Source organism: Carettochelys insculpta, chromosome 6 (assembly GCF_033958435.1).
Source record: "Carettochelys insculpta isolate YL-2023 chromosome 6, ASM3395843v1, whole genome shotgun sequence".
In the NCBI taxonomy this organism is placed as follows: domain Eukaryota; kingdom Metazoa; phylum Chordata; order Testudines; family Carettochelyidae; genus Carettochelys; species Carettochelys insculpta.
Window position 1 is genome coordinate 30,295,728 of NC_134142.1, and position 17,397 is coordinate 30,313,124.

The window sequence follows — 17,397 nt, forward strand, 5'->3', positions numbered from 1 at the left end:
CCACAAATATATTACCATATTGTGGGGCCATGCGGGTGCCCATAGCGGTTCCACTAATCTGGAGGTATCAATTGTCCCCAAAACGGAAATGAGTGTGTGTGAGAACAAAGTTACTGCATTCTGCCCTCAGGTGGGTGAGAGAGAGAGAGAGAGAGTGTGTGTGTGTGTGTGTTTGTTTGTTTCAGGTTAGCAACTGCAAAGCTGAGCACATGCGCATGAGTCATCAAACCACTCCAGGCTGAGCAAACAAAGGAGACTGCTGCTCCACTGGATCAAGGGAGGTCTAGGTACGCTCCTTGATGATGAATGTGGTTGTACACAGGCAATAAAATGAGAGAGCACCTGACAATAACCCCCTTTTTTTTCTGAGAAACTCCTCTTGTATTTCTGCAGCCAGTTTCTTTTCTGACCAGCTCTCCAACCATTATCAGCAGACAGACATTCCAGAACCAACATGCCTTGGCTCCTTCTGCAACCCATAAGCCTGTGTGTGTGAGTGCCTGAGGTCAGGAATGAATGTGTGAATGAACGAGGCGGGGGGCGGGGGGGGGGGAGAGATTACTAGTGTAACCCTGGGTGGTCTCTCTAGTGTAAACTAAGATAACACCTTCGATATATTAAAGTGCATTTAAACTCCATTTGGATTCAACAACAACAAAATTATCCAACTCTGCAGTAAACCAAACCTTTCATAAATGAGCTTTTGGGACTGACTAAACTGTGATTCCATTCAATATTTAACTCTTTTGTTCTGTTTTGCAGCTGCTTTTCACAGCAAATTAGCAGAAAAATCTAATTTCCATCTCTTCAAGTGCAAGGATTTTTAAATAGATACTTCATCAGTTTATCAAAGTCCAAATTTCACAAATGAAAGAATAGCTATTAATTTTAGAACTGACAGTGTTGCTTGGAGGGTAAATGACTGTCAAAATCTAAGAAATTATCTCTTTGAACTTCCTTGCCAGCTTTTATTATTGTAATTAAAGCTTTTTTCATACATATTCAACAAAATCAAAGCGGTCCTAGGCAGGTTTGTGTTTCCAGAGTTACAGTAAACTTTTTCATATCCAGCATTCTATCATCTGAAATGCTCAAATAACTGCCATTTTAACCAGAAGTTAATTTTAGTTAGGTTTTTTCATAAATATAGTGAAAGTACATACAAATAAATGCAGCACAGTAGAAGTTTACAGTGTACAGTACTACAGTTGTTGGTAAATAAAGTACTCTGCATACATTTTGGTTTGTTTCTTAATACCTATTCCTGTTTTTCTTTAGTGTTGTGCATTGTCAGGTATACCTCTGTATTATCCAAAATATATGACTATCCAGCAACCTTCTGGTCCTGGGGCTGCCAGATATGAAGGATATTACTGTATTTACCTGGTTGCTTAAAGACAGCTGGGATTTCAAACATTAACAAAACAAAAAAGCTTCCAGTTTTTGAACTGTACTGGACCCAACTCACTTGCTATAGAAAAGCATGTGACATTTCATGTACCTTGACTGTGCTAGTGAAAACATTATTTCCATGATCTGTTTTCTACCAATAACCTGAAGAATTCTAGGGTGCAGATCCTCAGCTGTGTAAAATGTTACAACTCAGTTGCAGTTAGGACAATGTGTATCAACTAAGGATCTGCTCTATATTGCTTTCTGTCTATGGCCATTACTACCAGAGAAGACAGGCTCAAAAGGAACTTTTTCTGATTGGGATTGTTCGACTGTGTATCTATAAACCAGCATTCTACAAATAATTATTTATTTGGATTATAGTGATGAGTCATGCCATCAACAGAAAATATGGTCTCCCTGTGCTAAACACTGAACAAACCCATTCACAACAGGCAGCCCCTGCTCCAAAGAGCTCATAATCTAAACAAAGGAAACATTTTATCCCCATTTTACAGATGGAAACTGAGCCACAGAGAGGAAAAGGTCCAGAGTGACAAAGGTCATTAGGTGCCTACTGATGCAGTGGGGTTTACACAAGCATCTCAGCAGGTTGACACTACTTCCCCAATGACATCAGTGGGAATTAGGTGGCTAAACTGCCCCTATTTAAGTGCTTTTGGAAATCCCAGCAAATGCCTAGGAGTGCATTCAGCCATCATGTCCTTAAAATTCCACCATTGCTTAAGGATGTACAACGCACAGGAAGCAAATTCATGTCCATGAAGTTTGAGATGCCTTGCAGTCCTTAATTGCACACACCCTACTGGCACTTGGGAAATTAAGAAAACTAACAATGCAACACACAAACATACTTCCAAGCACGTAAAGTTTAGAGGAGTGGAATGTGCCAGATGCTGACACATGCTAGACATACAAATGTAGTAAGTGCATTGCAGTAAGGGCGAAACTTACTGGAGATGGAGGAGTGACTACTTGTCTCTGGTACTCCTGCTTCGAGTGTTGGAGCAGAAGATGATTCTCTTGGCATTTCTAGAGTTGAAAGTCCTTTAGCAGTGGGATCTGCAAATGGAAATGGTGCTTAAACTCTTGAGTGCATTATTTAAAAATCAGAACACTTTTTTTCTTCAGCTTCCTTTTCTGATTGCCATTTTCACATCTTTTTCAATACTCCATTTGCCATCTGGACCCTTCAGTGGATTTACACCTGTGGCTGCACAGGGAGTAGTTTGCAAAGCACTTTTTAAAGGAAATTTGTAGATAAGCTATTTGGAGATTATTCATACATAGTACATAATATAATGACTAAATGTACATAAAGCACCTGACTATGATCTCAGTTACAAAGTGTACATCAGGGCTAAGTGAATGGATATCACTGGAGTAACCGCAGCGTAAATGCCTAGACTACATGATAAAGTCGAATTTAAGGCAGTTATCTCAATTTTACAACATCACTGTCTTCACTGTAAATACCATTTGGGAGCACTGAGATCAATATAACATCATCAAAATCAGCTGGGAGTAGCATCAAGTTTCAATTTAAAAGTTCAAATGAAGTCTAGTGTGGAAGCACCATGTCTTTGAATTAAATTCCTTAGCCTCCGGAGGTGTCCTGTTTGTATCCCATTATGCCCCACAGTCCTCCGCTCTGACTGCTTTCATCTCCGCTGCTCTCCAGGTGCACAGGAATTAGATAAAAGGAAACCCATGAATTTGAATTTGGCACCAGGAAGCCCATGGCTGTGGGGTCATACTTGTTTGAGAGGCTGAGAAACTTCTTTCTTTGCTATCAGCGCTGTGAGCGCATCCACCCATTAAAAATAGCCCCAACGCAGAGTTCATGGTTCTGCCTCTATGTTTGCAGGACGAACACCTGGATTTTTTTTCCCTGAGCTGATGTCAGCCCTTGCCCCACCACACCACATGGCAACTAAACTGTTAGGGGGTCGTGCTTGTACGAGAGGCCAAGAAGCTTCTTTTCTGCAGTTTACATTTGTGTAGGTGCCATGCAGTTGGGGTCTTTCCTGCGCCCAACCACATCACACGGCTAGCCCCCAGCCCAATAAAAGGATGTGCCTGTTGTTCAGTGCAGACCATGCTGCTAGGCAGCACCATGTCCTGGCTTGTGCCCAGTGAAGGTTCCAAGTGCACGAAAGATTTTCAGGGGCTTGCTGCCACCCCAGGGAAGTCTGTCGCAGTGGCTGAGAGTTTTGGGGGCTTGCACCTGCTGGGGGGACCATCTCAACTGGTCCTCAAGCCATAGACCTCACACCCCATCACGCAAAAAGTTTTTTGGAGGCTTGGTGCTGCTGGGGGGGAAGTCTCCCCCCATGGCTAAGATTTTGCCGGGATTTCTGCTGCTGGGGGGAGAAGTCTCCCCCATAGCTAAGATTTTTGGAGGCTTGCTGCTGTGGGGGGGGACATGGCAAATGGCTCTGAGGCCACAGACCCCACACCCCCTATGGCGATAAGGGGGGGCCAGCCCCACACAGGCAATCAGGGTTGCCCCCCACCCCCTAAGCAACACTGAAGGGACCTTGTCAACTGGCCCTTCATCCACTGATACATCCAACGGCCCCCCTGGGACGTGGGGGTGTGACCCCCCACCGCCTGAGCAACATCGCTTGTTTAAATTTGGCAAGCCCCATCCCTTGGGTGACCATCTGTCCAGTATTGGGTGAGATGGTCCTGTATTTGGGATGCCAAAAAGGCGTCCCAACTTACTTTTAAAAGGGACTCATTGTCCCGTATTTGTGCTGTCCGTCCCATCCCCGTCCCCTCCCTACCATTTCCCTGAGTATCAGGGAAGCGGGGGGAGCATGGGCAGCTGTGGCTTCCCTGGGGCTCCTGGAGAGGGCTGGCAGCTGCTGCTCCTCTGGGGCTCCCAGCAACATCGGGGGCTGCTGCTTCCCTGGGACTCCCAGGGATCACCAGCAGACGTTGCTTCCCCAGGACTCCTGGGGATCACCAACCCCAGCTGCCTCCTTCCGGACACCCCGGGGCTTGAAGGACCTGCCCCTCCCCACCATATCTCCCTGTCCCATATTTGGGACAGGGAGATATTATCGCCCTACCCACCCCCCACACTGGGCAAGCCTATGTAGTGAAATGGGAAGCCAAAAATCTGTTTCCTAACCTTTCCTATCCTTCTCTTTCTTCAAGCTTTGGCCCCCTTAACACAGGGAAAAGTGTCTGGACGGCCAGTTGAGAAGACACAGACTGCTAGGTGATCCCAGGGCAGGGAAGCATTCCTGTGTGTGTAAATTTGTCAAGCCCCATCCCCCATGTTAGGCATCTCTGTGTAATGAACTGGGAAGCCAAAAACCCTGCCTCACAAAATCTTTTTTTTTCCAAACCTTTACTATCCTACCCTTCTGTCAAGCTTTGAATTGTTCCTGTTTAATCTTCAGGGATCATGTTTCTGTAATCAAGGATGGGGAGGACAGTGGCTGGAGGGCCACTTGAGAAGACATCTACTGCTTTTTGTAAAATCTTTGATAATTGAATTATAAAAAGCAATTCTGGTATAGAGACAAGAGATTTCAGTTAATTTGGCGATCTTTGTTGATGCCCTACTTTTCCTTCTGGAAAAATGGTCATTTGCTTTCCACAGGAGGGGAATGAGGGCAATGCAGTGTAGAAAGATGACATCACATACCCACAACCACTTGTGGGGATTTTTTTCCCCATGCTGCACCAGCGAAAATACCCAAAATGTGACAGGGATGAGGGAAGTGTGGGATAGGTTCCCACAATGCATTGCTGCAACAGTCAATGTTTGGCGATTGAGTGTGGCAGCAAAAGTCAACTTTGTAGGGAATCTGTGGAGAGGTGAGGATACTCAAATTTGAATTTATAAAACCCAACGTTACAAAATTGATTTTAATAAATTCGAACTTATCTATTAATGTAGATGTAGCCACAATGTCACAACACTTGCAATACTTGGTATTATTTCTGAAGTCACAGGTCCTTAAACCCATTTGACCAAGTGAGAATCTGAGGTTTCATTTTTTTAAAAAAGCTTATTACCATCCAAGTTGCAGGGAAAAGGCTGAAAATATGAACCCTAAGGGTTAAAATCTGGAAAAGAACCCCAAATCCATTATTTTAAAAAATCTTATGATTTTAAATTAATTACATGATTTCTGACCAACCAAACTTACAAAAACTGGAAAACTCAAACCCCAAGTTTCTCCAGATATTGATAGCTGCCTTGTGCATGTAGAAAATGTGAATTTATATATTGTTACAAAAAATCTCAAGCAGGAACCCATGGATTGCTTATTTGAAGATATAGATCATCTGGATATACCACTGGGAAACAAATTACATCAGAATCCTTTCCAAAGGTATGAAAGCCTGCAAGTTTCAGCATTTTGCAATCAGTGCTTGTAACAGTAACTAGCAAACTATGATAACCACATCAAGCCAACATACCTAAATCACAAGAAATGTATTCATAACCTATTAAATGAACCAGGATGGTAAAAGAAACAAAACCCATAAAAACAAGATAGCTAACTCATTCTGATCAATTCCAGCATTATAAACCAAGGTCAGTTATTGGGATGTTATAAATGTAAAATGCCACTGTATAATAATGGACAAAGCAACATGCAATCATGTTTCCATTTAGTAGGTAAAACTCTGACACTAGGTGTGGGGCCAACATCTCTGATGTGTGTCAGAGCTGCAAAAACCCTTCCAGTTCCACAGATGTTTGTGCATGCATGTGTGAAAACGGTTCTAAATGATTTGCAGGCTCTTATGGTCAAACGTGGATTGAGTGTGAACAAATCCTGTTTTGCCATGGTCATCTCCACCTGCAAACCTGTGCAAAAGCTTTAGGATCAGTTAGTTCATTTTCACCTAGCTGCACTGCCTCATTGGCTCACTGGAACTACACAAAATTAGGCTTCAGTCCTGACAGAACACCAACACTCTGGCTTATGTCTACACAGGCAGCCTCTGTCCACAAAAAGAGAAGTTACTCACTTGTAGTAACGATGGTTCTTTGAGATGTGTCCCCGTGGGTGCTCCACAGTAGGTGTCGGGCTCGCCCCGGGGCCGCAGATCAGAATTCTTCTTGCAGTTTCCTCCAGATCGCGCATGCGCTGATGCGCGCCGCTCCCTCACACGCCCTCGGTCATGTGTGCAATCCGGTCCCCGCCAGTTCCTTGACCAACCGCCCCGGATGCTCCTGAAAAACACTGGACAGAGATCCAAAGCGAGGTGGACAGGCAGGTAGTGGAGCACCCATGGGGACACATCTTGAAGAACCATCGTTACTACAACTGAGTAACTTCTCTTTCTTCTTCGACTGGTCCCCGTGGGTGCTCCACAGTAGGTGACTACCCAGCAGTAACCCCAAGTAAGGAGGTGGGTACTCGATTCATGTGCAGCTTGCCCTTGACAGGACTGCTGTCGACAGACGGGTATCCTCATCGAACACCTGATGCAGGGCATAATGCTTGGCGAAGGTGTCGTAAGGTAACCAAGTCGCCGCTCTGCAAATGTCTTTCAACGCGATTCCCTTGAAGAAGGCCGTTGATGCCGCCACTGCTCTGGTGGAGTGAGCCCTGGGCGGAGCTAGCAAAGGGGTCTTTCGGAGCTCGTAGCACAGTTTTATACAGGACACAATGTGATTTGAAATTCTCTGGGAAGAGAGGCCTTCCCCTTTCGACCTGGGAGCGAGAGACACCAGAAGCCTGTCCATTTTCCAGAAGGGCTTAGTTCTGTCTATGTAAAAGGCCAACGCCCTCCTAACATCTAGGAGATGCAGGCGCGCCTCCTTGCTGAAGCTGTGAGGCTTTGGGTAAAACGAGGGTAATACTATTGGTTCATTAATGTCAAACTCCGAGGAAACTTTCGGAACAAAGGCTGGGTGTAACTGTAAGATCACCGCTTCCTTCGAGAATACTGTGCAGGGTGGCGTTGCCATCACTGCTGTGAGCTCGCTCACCCTGCGGGCTGACGTAATCGCAAGAAGGAAGGTCGTTTTCATGGTAAGTAGTCAGAGGGGTAATGTGGCTAATGGTTCAAAGGGTAGTCCCGATAGCGTGTGGAGTACCAAGTCCAAACTCCATGACGGTGGTAGTGGTTTTCGAGGGGGTTACAGGTTTACCAGCCCCTTCAGGAACCTTGTGATGATAGGATGGGCAAATATGGTGGGCCCTTCCTCTTTGTGCCGAAAAGCTGATATAGCTGCAAGGTGGACCTTTAGCGAGGATAGAGAGAGCCCGTCTTGTTTGAGGTCCAGCAGGTATTCCAGAATTACAGTTATAGGGACGTCAAGAGGAGCTAACTGCTTGGAAGCGCACCAGGCGGTAAAGCGTGTCCATTTCTGTTCATAAGTCCTCCTGGTGGAGGTCCTTCGGCTACACTCTAAGACTTGCCTTACTCCCTCTGTACACGTGCTCTCTAAGGCGCTGAGCCATGGATTAACCATGCTTGTAGGCGGAGTCCCTGAGGGTGCGGGTGCACTATGGACCCCTGAGCCTGCGTGAGTAAGTCCGGCACTACCGGTAGGGGGAGTGGTGGAGGATCCGACGCGCAGAAGCAGGGGAAACCACTGTTGTCGGTCCCAAGTTGGAACTATGAGTATCATGCGAGCTCTCTCCCTTCTGGCTTTCTGCAGAACCTTGTGGATAAGTGTTGTGGGTGGAAATGTGTAGATAAGAGGGCCCTTCCATGAGATCATGAAGGTGCCCCCCAGGAACCCCCGCCCTATTCCTGCTCTGGAGCAATACTGAGGGCATTTCTTGTTGCGTTGGGTGGCAAACAAATCGACTTGGGGAAACCCCCAGGTGCGAAATATGCGTCGGAGCAGGTCGGAGCGGATCTGTCACTCATGCGTGAGTGCAAAGCGCCTGCTCAGTTGATCTGCCTTCACGTTGTGGATGCCGGGAAGTACGAGGCTTTCAACGTTATGTTGTTGGCAATGCACCAGTTCCACAATCGGACTGCTTCTGCGCATAGCGCACAGGACCGTGCCCCTCCTTGTCGACTGATGTAAAACACGGTGGAGGTATTGTCGGTATTGATCCCGACTACTTTGCCGTGCAGGTATTTCCAAAAATGTCTGCACGCATTGAACACTGCTCTGAGCTCCAGTATGTTTATGTGCAGTGTCTGTTCCGCGGGGGACCATAGCCCTTGCATCACCTTGCTGCCAATGTGCGCTCCCCATCCTATGTGGGAGGCGTCGGTTGTAAGAAAAATGGAAATTTGTGGTTGGTGGAAGGGCACTCCCACTAGCAGGTTCTTGGGATCTGCCCACCACGCAAGTGACTTCCGTACCTCCATCGTGGGTGATACTACCCTGTGGATGGTATGGGCTGTCGGTCTGTAAACGCTCACCAGCCAATGCTGCAGGCTTCGCATGTGTAACCTGGCATTCTGTACCACAAACGTAGCGGCCGCCATGTGCCCCAACAGTTGCAGACATGTTAGGATCGGCACCGTGGGGCTGTACATCATGACTTCTACCAAGGATTTGATGGTGCGGAAGCGGGCGTCAGGCAGGTATACTCTTGATGCAATAGAGTTTATGCGCGCCCCTATGAATTCTATACCTTGCGTGGGTTCGGTCTTTGACTTTGCAAGGTTGATAACTAGGCTCAGCGAAGTAAACGTGTTCGTGGTGATGTGTATCATGAGTAGGACCTCTGCCTTTGAGGCCCCTTTCAGTAGGCAGTTGTCCAGATATGGAAAAATAAACACACCCTGCCTGTGCAGGTAAGCTGATACCACTGCCAGGGTTTTGGTAAAGACTCTCGGTGCCGAGGATAGGCCGAACGGAAGAACCCTGTATTGGAAATGCTCCCCGCTGACCATGAAGCGGAGGAAGCGTGTGTATGCTGCCTGGATTGTTATATGAAAGTAAGCGTCTTGTAAGTCAAGGGCTGCAAACCAGTCTCCATCGTCCAGTGCCGTAACTATGGAGGCAACTGTAATCATCCGGAAGCGCTGCTTGCGCAAGTATCGGTTGAGGCCCCGTATGTCCAAAATCGGCCTCCAGCCTCCTGTTTTCTTCTCTGTTAGGAAGTAGCATGAGTAAAAACCTTTTCCTTGGAATTGTTCCGGTACTCTTTCCACCGCCCCTATGATCATGAGGTGATCTACCTCCTGCTTCAGCCTCGCCTCATGAGAAGGGTCCCTGATAAGAGGCTGGATGGGAGGTTTCGGCGGTGATAGTGACTGGAAGGGGATCGTGTAACCCGTGGCTATAATTTCCAGCACCCATTTGTCTGCTGTAATGTTTTGCCATTGGGAGTAGAACGGTTTGAGGCGATGATGGAACATGAGGTGAGAGTGACATTGAGAGATGGTGTTGATAATGCAGTCCTCGACATACCCATCAAACTTGCTGCCTCTGGGCTTGCCCCGAGGTTGTGCGACCTTGTTAAGAATGTCGCCTGGGGGCCCTGTACTGTTGCTGCTGTTGATTACGCCCTTGGTCATAGCCTCGCTGATACTGTGCGCGTTGTGGTTGGTAAGCGTAGCACCTTTGCTGGGGATAGAGTTTCTTTTTCTTATATGGAGGAGCGTAGATACCCAAGGTCTTAAGTGTGGCCCTCGAATCTTTGCTAGAGTGGAGGACTGAGTCGGCTGATTCCACAAACAGCTTTTGCTTGTCGAAGGGAAGATCTACGATCTTCGCCTGTAGATCTCTGGGGATACCAGATGTCTGGAGCCAGGATTCCCTACGCATTACCACTGCTGCGGCTGTTGAGCGTGCCGCTGTGTCCGCCACGTCCAGGGCAATCTGAACTCCCGTTCGCGAGGCTGCGCAGCCCTCCTGGACAATCGCCTTTAACACTGGTTTCTTGTCCTCTGGGAGGAAATCCATGAGAGAGGTAAGTCTGGAGTAATTGTCAAAGTTATGGTTTGATAAATGTGCCGTGTAGTTTGCCATTCTCAGTAATAAGGTAGAGGAGGAGTATACCTTTCTGCCGAACAGTTCCAATTTCTTAGCATCTTTATCTGACCCCCCTGATTTATACAGAGGTGCCTTTGACCTCTGTTGGGACGATTCGACCACCAAAGAATTGGGCTGTGGGTGGCTAAACAGGAATTCCATGCCCTTGGCTGGAACGAAGTATTTCTTAACCACCCTTTTATTCGTAGGCAGGATAGAGGCTGGAGTCTGCCATATGTTAGTGGCTGATTCCATAATGGCTTTGTCCAGTGGGATAGCGATTTTAGATGAAGCCGGGGGTCTCAAATTTTTCAGGAGTTTATGATGCTTCTCCTGCACCTCTGCTATTTGAATGTCCTGCATGTATGCTACTCTTTTGAACAGCTCTTGGAATTCCCTAAGGTCATCTGGAGGGGAGATGTCCCCGGGGACAACTGCCTCATCTGGGGAGGATGAGGAGATGCCGCTAGGATAAACCTCCTCCAACTCCTCTGGTTCCTGAGCTTGCTGGTATGTTTGCTCCTTTGTGGGCTGTGAAGGAAAGTCTCGGGACTCTGGACCTATTTCCCCTTGGGACAACTGCGTTCCTCTCCCAGAGCGAGAGTGTATACAGGGATGTTGGCGAGGAGTGGGTGGGGATCTGCCCCTGGATCTAGACCTCCGATGTCGGTGTTCAGCATGATGAGGACAGCCATAACAACACAGGCAAGGGCCCGGTGATGGAGACCTGGACCACGATTGGAGTGTGTACCTATGATGTCTGGGAAAGCAGGATCTCCATGATGACATTGATAATGGTGACGCTGGTTTGTGATAGTACTTGTAGGGATCCATGCCCGAGAAGGGTGAAGGTGAGCCAAGGCGAAGGTGGTTGGAGGAACGGGGAGGGGGGTCTGAAACAGGCCGGTGGAGTTGCCACCCAGCGACACGGCATGTGTATCTCGGGTGGAGGGGGGGGGGAGCTGGGTGATAATGGCATCGCAGCAATGTCCAGAGATGGACTGAGGTGACGGGTTTTAGCCCTAGCTTTCCCCCGCCCCTGCAGGGTGGGTGCCGCCCGCTCCCGTGCTGGGGATCTCGGCCCCGCTGTCGGTGCTGCGCTCGGTGCCATCATATGTGGTGCCACGCGGGTAGCTTCCTCCGGCGCCGTTTGGCCCCATGCTGGGTGCCCTTGCGCCGTCGGTGCTGTGAGAGCCGGTACCGCGTGAGACGGCGCCACCGATTCCGGCGCTTGCCGCGCTGGCGCGCACAGCACCCTTGGTGCCAACTGTTGAATAGTTGGAGGCCTGGCCCCGGCCATGTGTGCGACCGCGCTGCTGCTTTCATCAGCCCGCGGTTCAGGGCTCTGCATTCTGCTCATCCTGCTCGCTGAAACTGCCGGCAAGGATCAAGACGGGGAGAGTTACTTCTTCTTTTGCACAGAGGGGGTCAAAGAAGCCGCCTTCCTTTTGTGCGACCCAGAGGGCCCTTCTGTGTGAGGCTTCTCCGGTGGCTCGGGCTGAAGGGCCTTATCAAACAAAATCACTTTGAGCCTCATCTCCCTGTCCTTCCTGGCCCTGGCTCTAAGCTTAGCTCAGTGCGAACACTTCTGGGTAACATGGGACTCCCCCAGGCAACGAATGCACTTACTATGCCCATCAGAGGCCGGCATAGCCTCGCAGCATGACTCACACTTCTTAAACCCCGAGGAAGACATCCTGGTGAGTCTTTAACTGTTAATAGGGTACTTAGCCGCTAATCACTGCGCTCTTCAAACAAATAACATTTACGGCCTTTAGGATAGCGGACGGCTTAAACAGCCTTCTTTGTCTGCTCCTCTCCCCTCCGTTCCTCTTCTCTGTTACTTAGTTACTATTTTTTTTCACTTTTTTTTTTTTTGTACAATAGTAAAAACAACAAGCTAACAAGTAGAATTAACCGTCTCATCTGTCTCAGGCGTTAGAGCCGGAGCGGATTCCGTCTGCAGCCATTGGCGATTGAGAAGGAACTGGCGGGGATTGGATCGTGCACATGACCGAGAGTGCGCGAGGGAGCGGCGTGCATCGGCGCGTGCACAATCCAGAGGAAACTGCTAGAAAAATTCCGATCTGCGGCGCCGGGGCGAGCCCGACACCTACTGTGGAACACCCATGGGGACCACTCGAAGAAGAACTGGGCTTTGGTTGACAAAAGTCGCCAAGCGTCTACACAGTTAAAGCACTCTGTTGAAAGCTTGTCGACAAACTCAGCTGTTCAGACAGCAGTGTTATACCTATCCCTGATCAGGTATAAAGCCTCTGTCGACAGTGTTCAGTTAACAGGTTGCCCATGTAGACATTTCTGTTGACAGAGAGGTCTTCTGGTTCCCTGGGCAACCCTGTTAGCAGAGCTTCCGGTCAGCCGTTCTGTCAAGATAGGGTAGAGCAGTCCGGATGCTCTCTGACAACAGAGTGCCTTGCTTTCGAGATGCTTTTGTGTCTAGACCTCTGTCGACAGAGGTAGTGCTGAGGTTTCTGTCAACAGTGACCTCTGTCAACAGAGGCTACCCATGTAGACATAGCCTCTGACTGCAGTTAAATGCATTCACACTCACTAACCTGGGATACAGTTATCACATCAACTAGAACATTACTGGGGAGCTGGAATGGCAATCCAAAATCAGAGAGAAATGGGGGCCAGCATACATTTTTGAAAATTCTTTCTGGCTTTTCTAGCCAGGCCAGAAGATGCAACATCTGTATTTTGGAGAAACCAAATGAAAATACTTCGTGATGAAACCAGTTCAACCAGTCAGGGCTACAGAAGAAATGTCATGTGATCTCTCCCAACAACCTGGGGCTGAACTTGAAATATACCACAAACAAGGAACTAATAACATTCATGGTTATCCAGACACAGCCAAAACAAAAGCATGTGCAAACAGAACTTTTTGTGAAGAACAAGCTTCAAGTAAATTTCTAGTGGTTCCAAGAGAGCCTCATACCAGAGCTGACTTGGAATTAGATTCCAAAATCTAATAGTCTTCACAGCCCTAATCTATACCCTTCTTGCCATCTATTGTTTGCAACCTGCAAAGAAATAAGTTCTAAGAGCAGGGAGAGACCGTTGCGCATGTTAGACTGATGAGATTTTAAACCAGAAGAGATAATTGTGATGATCTAGTCCAAATGCATGATACAGGCCATAAAATTTCACCCACTAATTCCTATATCAAGCCCAACAACATCTGTAGTTGAACTAGAGCATTTCTTTTAGATATGCCATCACCTATCCAGGACATTTGTGCACAGAGTACATTCCCAATTGAGTCCAACACATTCAACAGCAAATGCACTGGGAAGAAGACACTTTGGAAGGGTACAGCTACATGAGATCAGTTCTGACATTTTATATCCTATCTTTATAGAATGTAAAATAGGACTGCATGCTCAGACAGATACATTACTGAAAACTTAATAAGTAATAATAACTTTTTATTTGGTTTGTGGTTGTCCTCACCTGTCTCTTTCTGTTCTCCCAGCTTATCTAGAACGTTGAAGGAAATGTCAAGGTATTCTCTCTGTATAGCACTCACAGCAATCTTTCTCTGTTTCCTCTGTCTGGGAACAATCTGAATCTTAAATTCTGACTCCTCAGCTTCTTCTTCCTGTTTCAGTTCTGTATTTTGTTCTGTATCAGATTCTGTGTTGGCCTCAGGCTTATCACTTTCTGTTTGGTTTTCAGAGTCTTCAGGAACCTTAATAAGGACAGTTTTTACATTTAAACTTGAAACTGGTCCACTAAATTTAATTTCTTCCACGCTCAGCTCAGAGTTATCATCGAGGGACATCTCAGGAAGTGCAAATGATTTTTGCAATAGGTCTCGCTTTTGCTTAAGTGTTAGTGGGCTCCCGCATGACACATCTTGAAGCTCCTCTGGCTTGGCTAACACTTCAAAGTCTTTTTGATCTTTGGGAGCTGTGGAGGGGCCTTCCTTTTTCCCTAATGAGGCACTACTGCTCACATCCTTAGCTGTAAAATCTTTGGAGCACTCCTCAGTGCTGAACTGCACGAGGCGGGCTGCACTGAGGCTGATTGCAGAAGTACTGATGGGAGAAGAGGGAGATGAAACAGCAGTTTTGCCAGAGACACCATCATTTAATGGGTTAGTTGTTTCATCTTCTTCATCGCTCTCCACTATCCTCAGAGGAGGAAGAGGTTCAAAGACTAGAGAATCACTGTCTGAAGTGGAAAGGATTGAATGCTTGTCAGGCCCTGACGTTGAATCAGAGGACAAATCTATCAGATCTAAATCCTCTTTAGGAGCAGGAGGTTTGAGTGGAGAATCCACTTTTACTTCATATGTTTCCATGCAATTGAGCCTGACTTCTGGTATTATAGGTCTCCTTATTTCCTGGTAGCTTTCCATGACAGAAGGATTCTCTTGTGTCTCTGTATTTTCAGTCCTGGTAGATGAATTCTGTCTAGGTCGTCCATAATCATTCTGTCTATGCATGGTGTAAGCAGCGTAAGCAGGTGGCTTATCTAAGTCACATCGGTCTATGCAGGACTTCCTACGGTGTTCATCTAATGTAAACAACAGGGAGTCTGCATTCCCTATATCAAGAGATTTTTGTTTTAGAGAGCGCAGTTTTTTTTTCTGAATGCTTTCTTCTCTCACACAATGTAGAATGCTGTCTTGTAACGCCCCAGTTTCTCTATATTCAGCCAGTTCTATTTCACCTAATTAAAACAGAAAAAGCTAGTACGATTTTACTTGGAGATTTCTGGCATAGTTCAGCACGACTGACATTTCAGATACAAACCCAGAGTTAGGACAGATAAATGTCGATCAAAATCATCTGAGTTTTGTTTTCATCTCAGTCACCCTACGAAGAATTTTGCCACACCCAACAAAAAAGCCACTGCCCAGATCGTTTTAGTCAGACCATTAGATTGTAAAAATAAATTCCCAGCTTCCACCAGATAGACCCTTGATAAGGTCCTTCTGGCCCTCAATACTGAATAAAAGATGATGTGGTGAAAAGATTTTATTTGGCATCCATTTGGGATGGTTGCCTTAATTGTAACTGATGAAGTCACACAATACCTATACCTTCACACAATACTTATACTACTTCCTAACTGAATTGATCTCATTAACTCTGGCCTTTCTCTTGACTGGTACTCCCCTCTTTTCATGTGCCTGTATATTTATACCTGCCTCTGGAATTTCCACTCCAATGCATCTGATGAAATGGGTCTTGGCCCATGAAAGCTTATGTTCCAATATATCTATTAGTCTATAAGGTGCCAGAAGACTGCTCATTGTTTTTGACAATACTTATGTGGGATTGCTGTAGGATTGCTATATTAACCAGCACCCTGGTCATTATTGGCTCTATAGCTCATTCTGCCTTGGACACCTAATGCCAAAAACAAAAGGAAAAACTACTCCAATTATTCAGCCTAAAGATGGTCAGAAAATTATTTTTGACACAAAAAAGGGTTATTTAAAAATTTAAAAATTGAGAACCGCACATTTTACAAGTTTTGGCAAACAATAACTGATTTTAAGCAGCAGAAAACCAAAACATTTTCAACAATATTGACATTTTTCCATAAAAATGTCCAATAAATCAAAAAGCCAAATTCTCTTAAAAAAGAAGTTTCAACTGAAAATTTTCAACCAACTCCACTTCAGTCACTGGTAGAAAAGACAAAATTTAGAAACTTCTTAAACAGACCTTTAAAGAGCTTTTGTATATCTTATAGAGTCACATGTTAACAAGAAACTACCAGTTTTGGGGCTCAAAATACATCAAAGGGGATTTATTTTTGGAAAGTGCTGAATGCTCATTTTCTCATAATCGAACTCCCGCAGCTGTGTCTATGAGAGTATTAAAATGATGCAAAGTAACAAAATGTACATAAATTAAAATTCTAACAGGAAACAAGCAGATTATCGTATTCCTGCACAAATTTACTCTGATTAAAAAAATTCATACTTCTCTGGGCATTCATCTCAACTGGTTGATATTTCACCATTTTGCTGCCACCAATTCTTTTCAATCTTGCAAAGAATGTTTGAGACTCTTTATTGCAGGGTCCAGTCGGGGTATCATGAATATCAGATTCATCAAAGACACTATCTTCCTCTGCTTGGGAAAGAAAATCGTTATTACTCGTACAAGATGTCACACTCTGCTCAAGAAACAGAACCAATGGACTTAAGCCTCAAATGCTACACATCAGTTCTAAAAGCAGAAAATTCAAAACACTCTATGGGTTTGTAAGATACTCATATCACAAGTGACAACATTCAAAACACCTCAACAATTAAGTCTAAAAAGTAAGGAACAGATTTTTTTTCTGAGTAATTAATGTTTCTTGTGGCATTCACCATGAATCGTCACTACATGCAGTCAGATCTTCAGCACGCAATAACTGGTGGAGTTCTGCTGAAGTCAACACATGTGCCACAGCTAGTACAGTGAACTACAACAGAGATTTTGGGAAAAATAGTGGAGGCAGGGAATTGTACCTTCTGCATAAAGACTATTAGGCTATGTCTATATGGCGGGAGCTATTTCGGGATACTGCCCTGCATCTATGCAATGCACCTGTCATTTTGAAATATTTTTCAAAATAATGGGCACACTATTTTGACATTCCTGTGTAACTCATTACAGGAGGAGTAAGGTATGCCTTAAAATTATACTTTATTTTGACACGTGTTGCCATTTAGAGAATGCCACATGCTAAAATTGCTTATTTTGAGGTTAAGTTATTGTATAGACATTGCCTTACTAATGGAGACAGGATTACTCATGTTGGTAATCCTCTGAGTAGGAGCAAAATGTAATTCTGACTACCATTTGCTGATGACAGTGGCATAACCATTAGATGACTGAAGACTAACTACCTCTGCTAATCTATAGAGCGCATGCGCATGCGCATGCACACACACACACACACATACAGGGATGCAGGAAAAGGCCCAGCGCTTCAGTTTTCTAAAACATTATGGAATGATAGTGGTCTACTTCTTTCCGGTTTGGGAAGAATATTCCAGTATCTGCTTCCTGCTCTTTTACACT

At 45.8% G+C, this 17,397-nt stretch overlaps 1 protein-coding gene across 3 annotated transcripts in view; it reads right to left on the reverse strand.

Moving 5' to 3' along the window:
• Nucleotides 1-17,397, reverse strand: part of UNC79 (unc-79 homolog, NALCN channel complex subunit) — a 164,108-nt gene that overhangs the window by 71,004 nt on the left and 75,707 nt on the right. For 2 of the 3 annotated variants that reach the window (XM_074998751.1, XM_074998750.1), the window contains 3 exons: nt 16,306-16,455; nt 13,817-15,040; nt 2,368-2,475 (listed from right to left, as the gene is read on the reverse strand). In XM_074998751.1, the coding sequence (XP_074854852.1) occupies nt 2,368-2,475; nt 13,817-15,040; nt 16,306-16,455 (1,482 nt within the window). The remainder of the gene's footprint in view (nt 1-2,367; nt 2,476-13,816; nt 15,041-16,305; nt 16,456-17,397) is intronic. The other variant, XM_074998752.1, reaches the window with a different exon arrangement.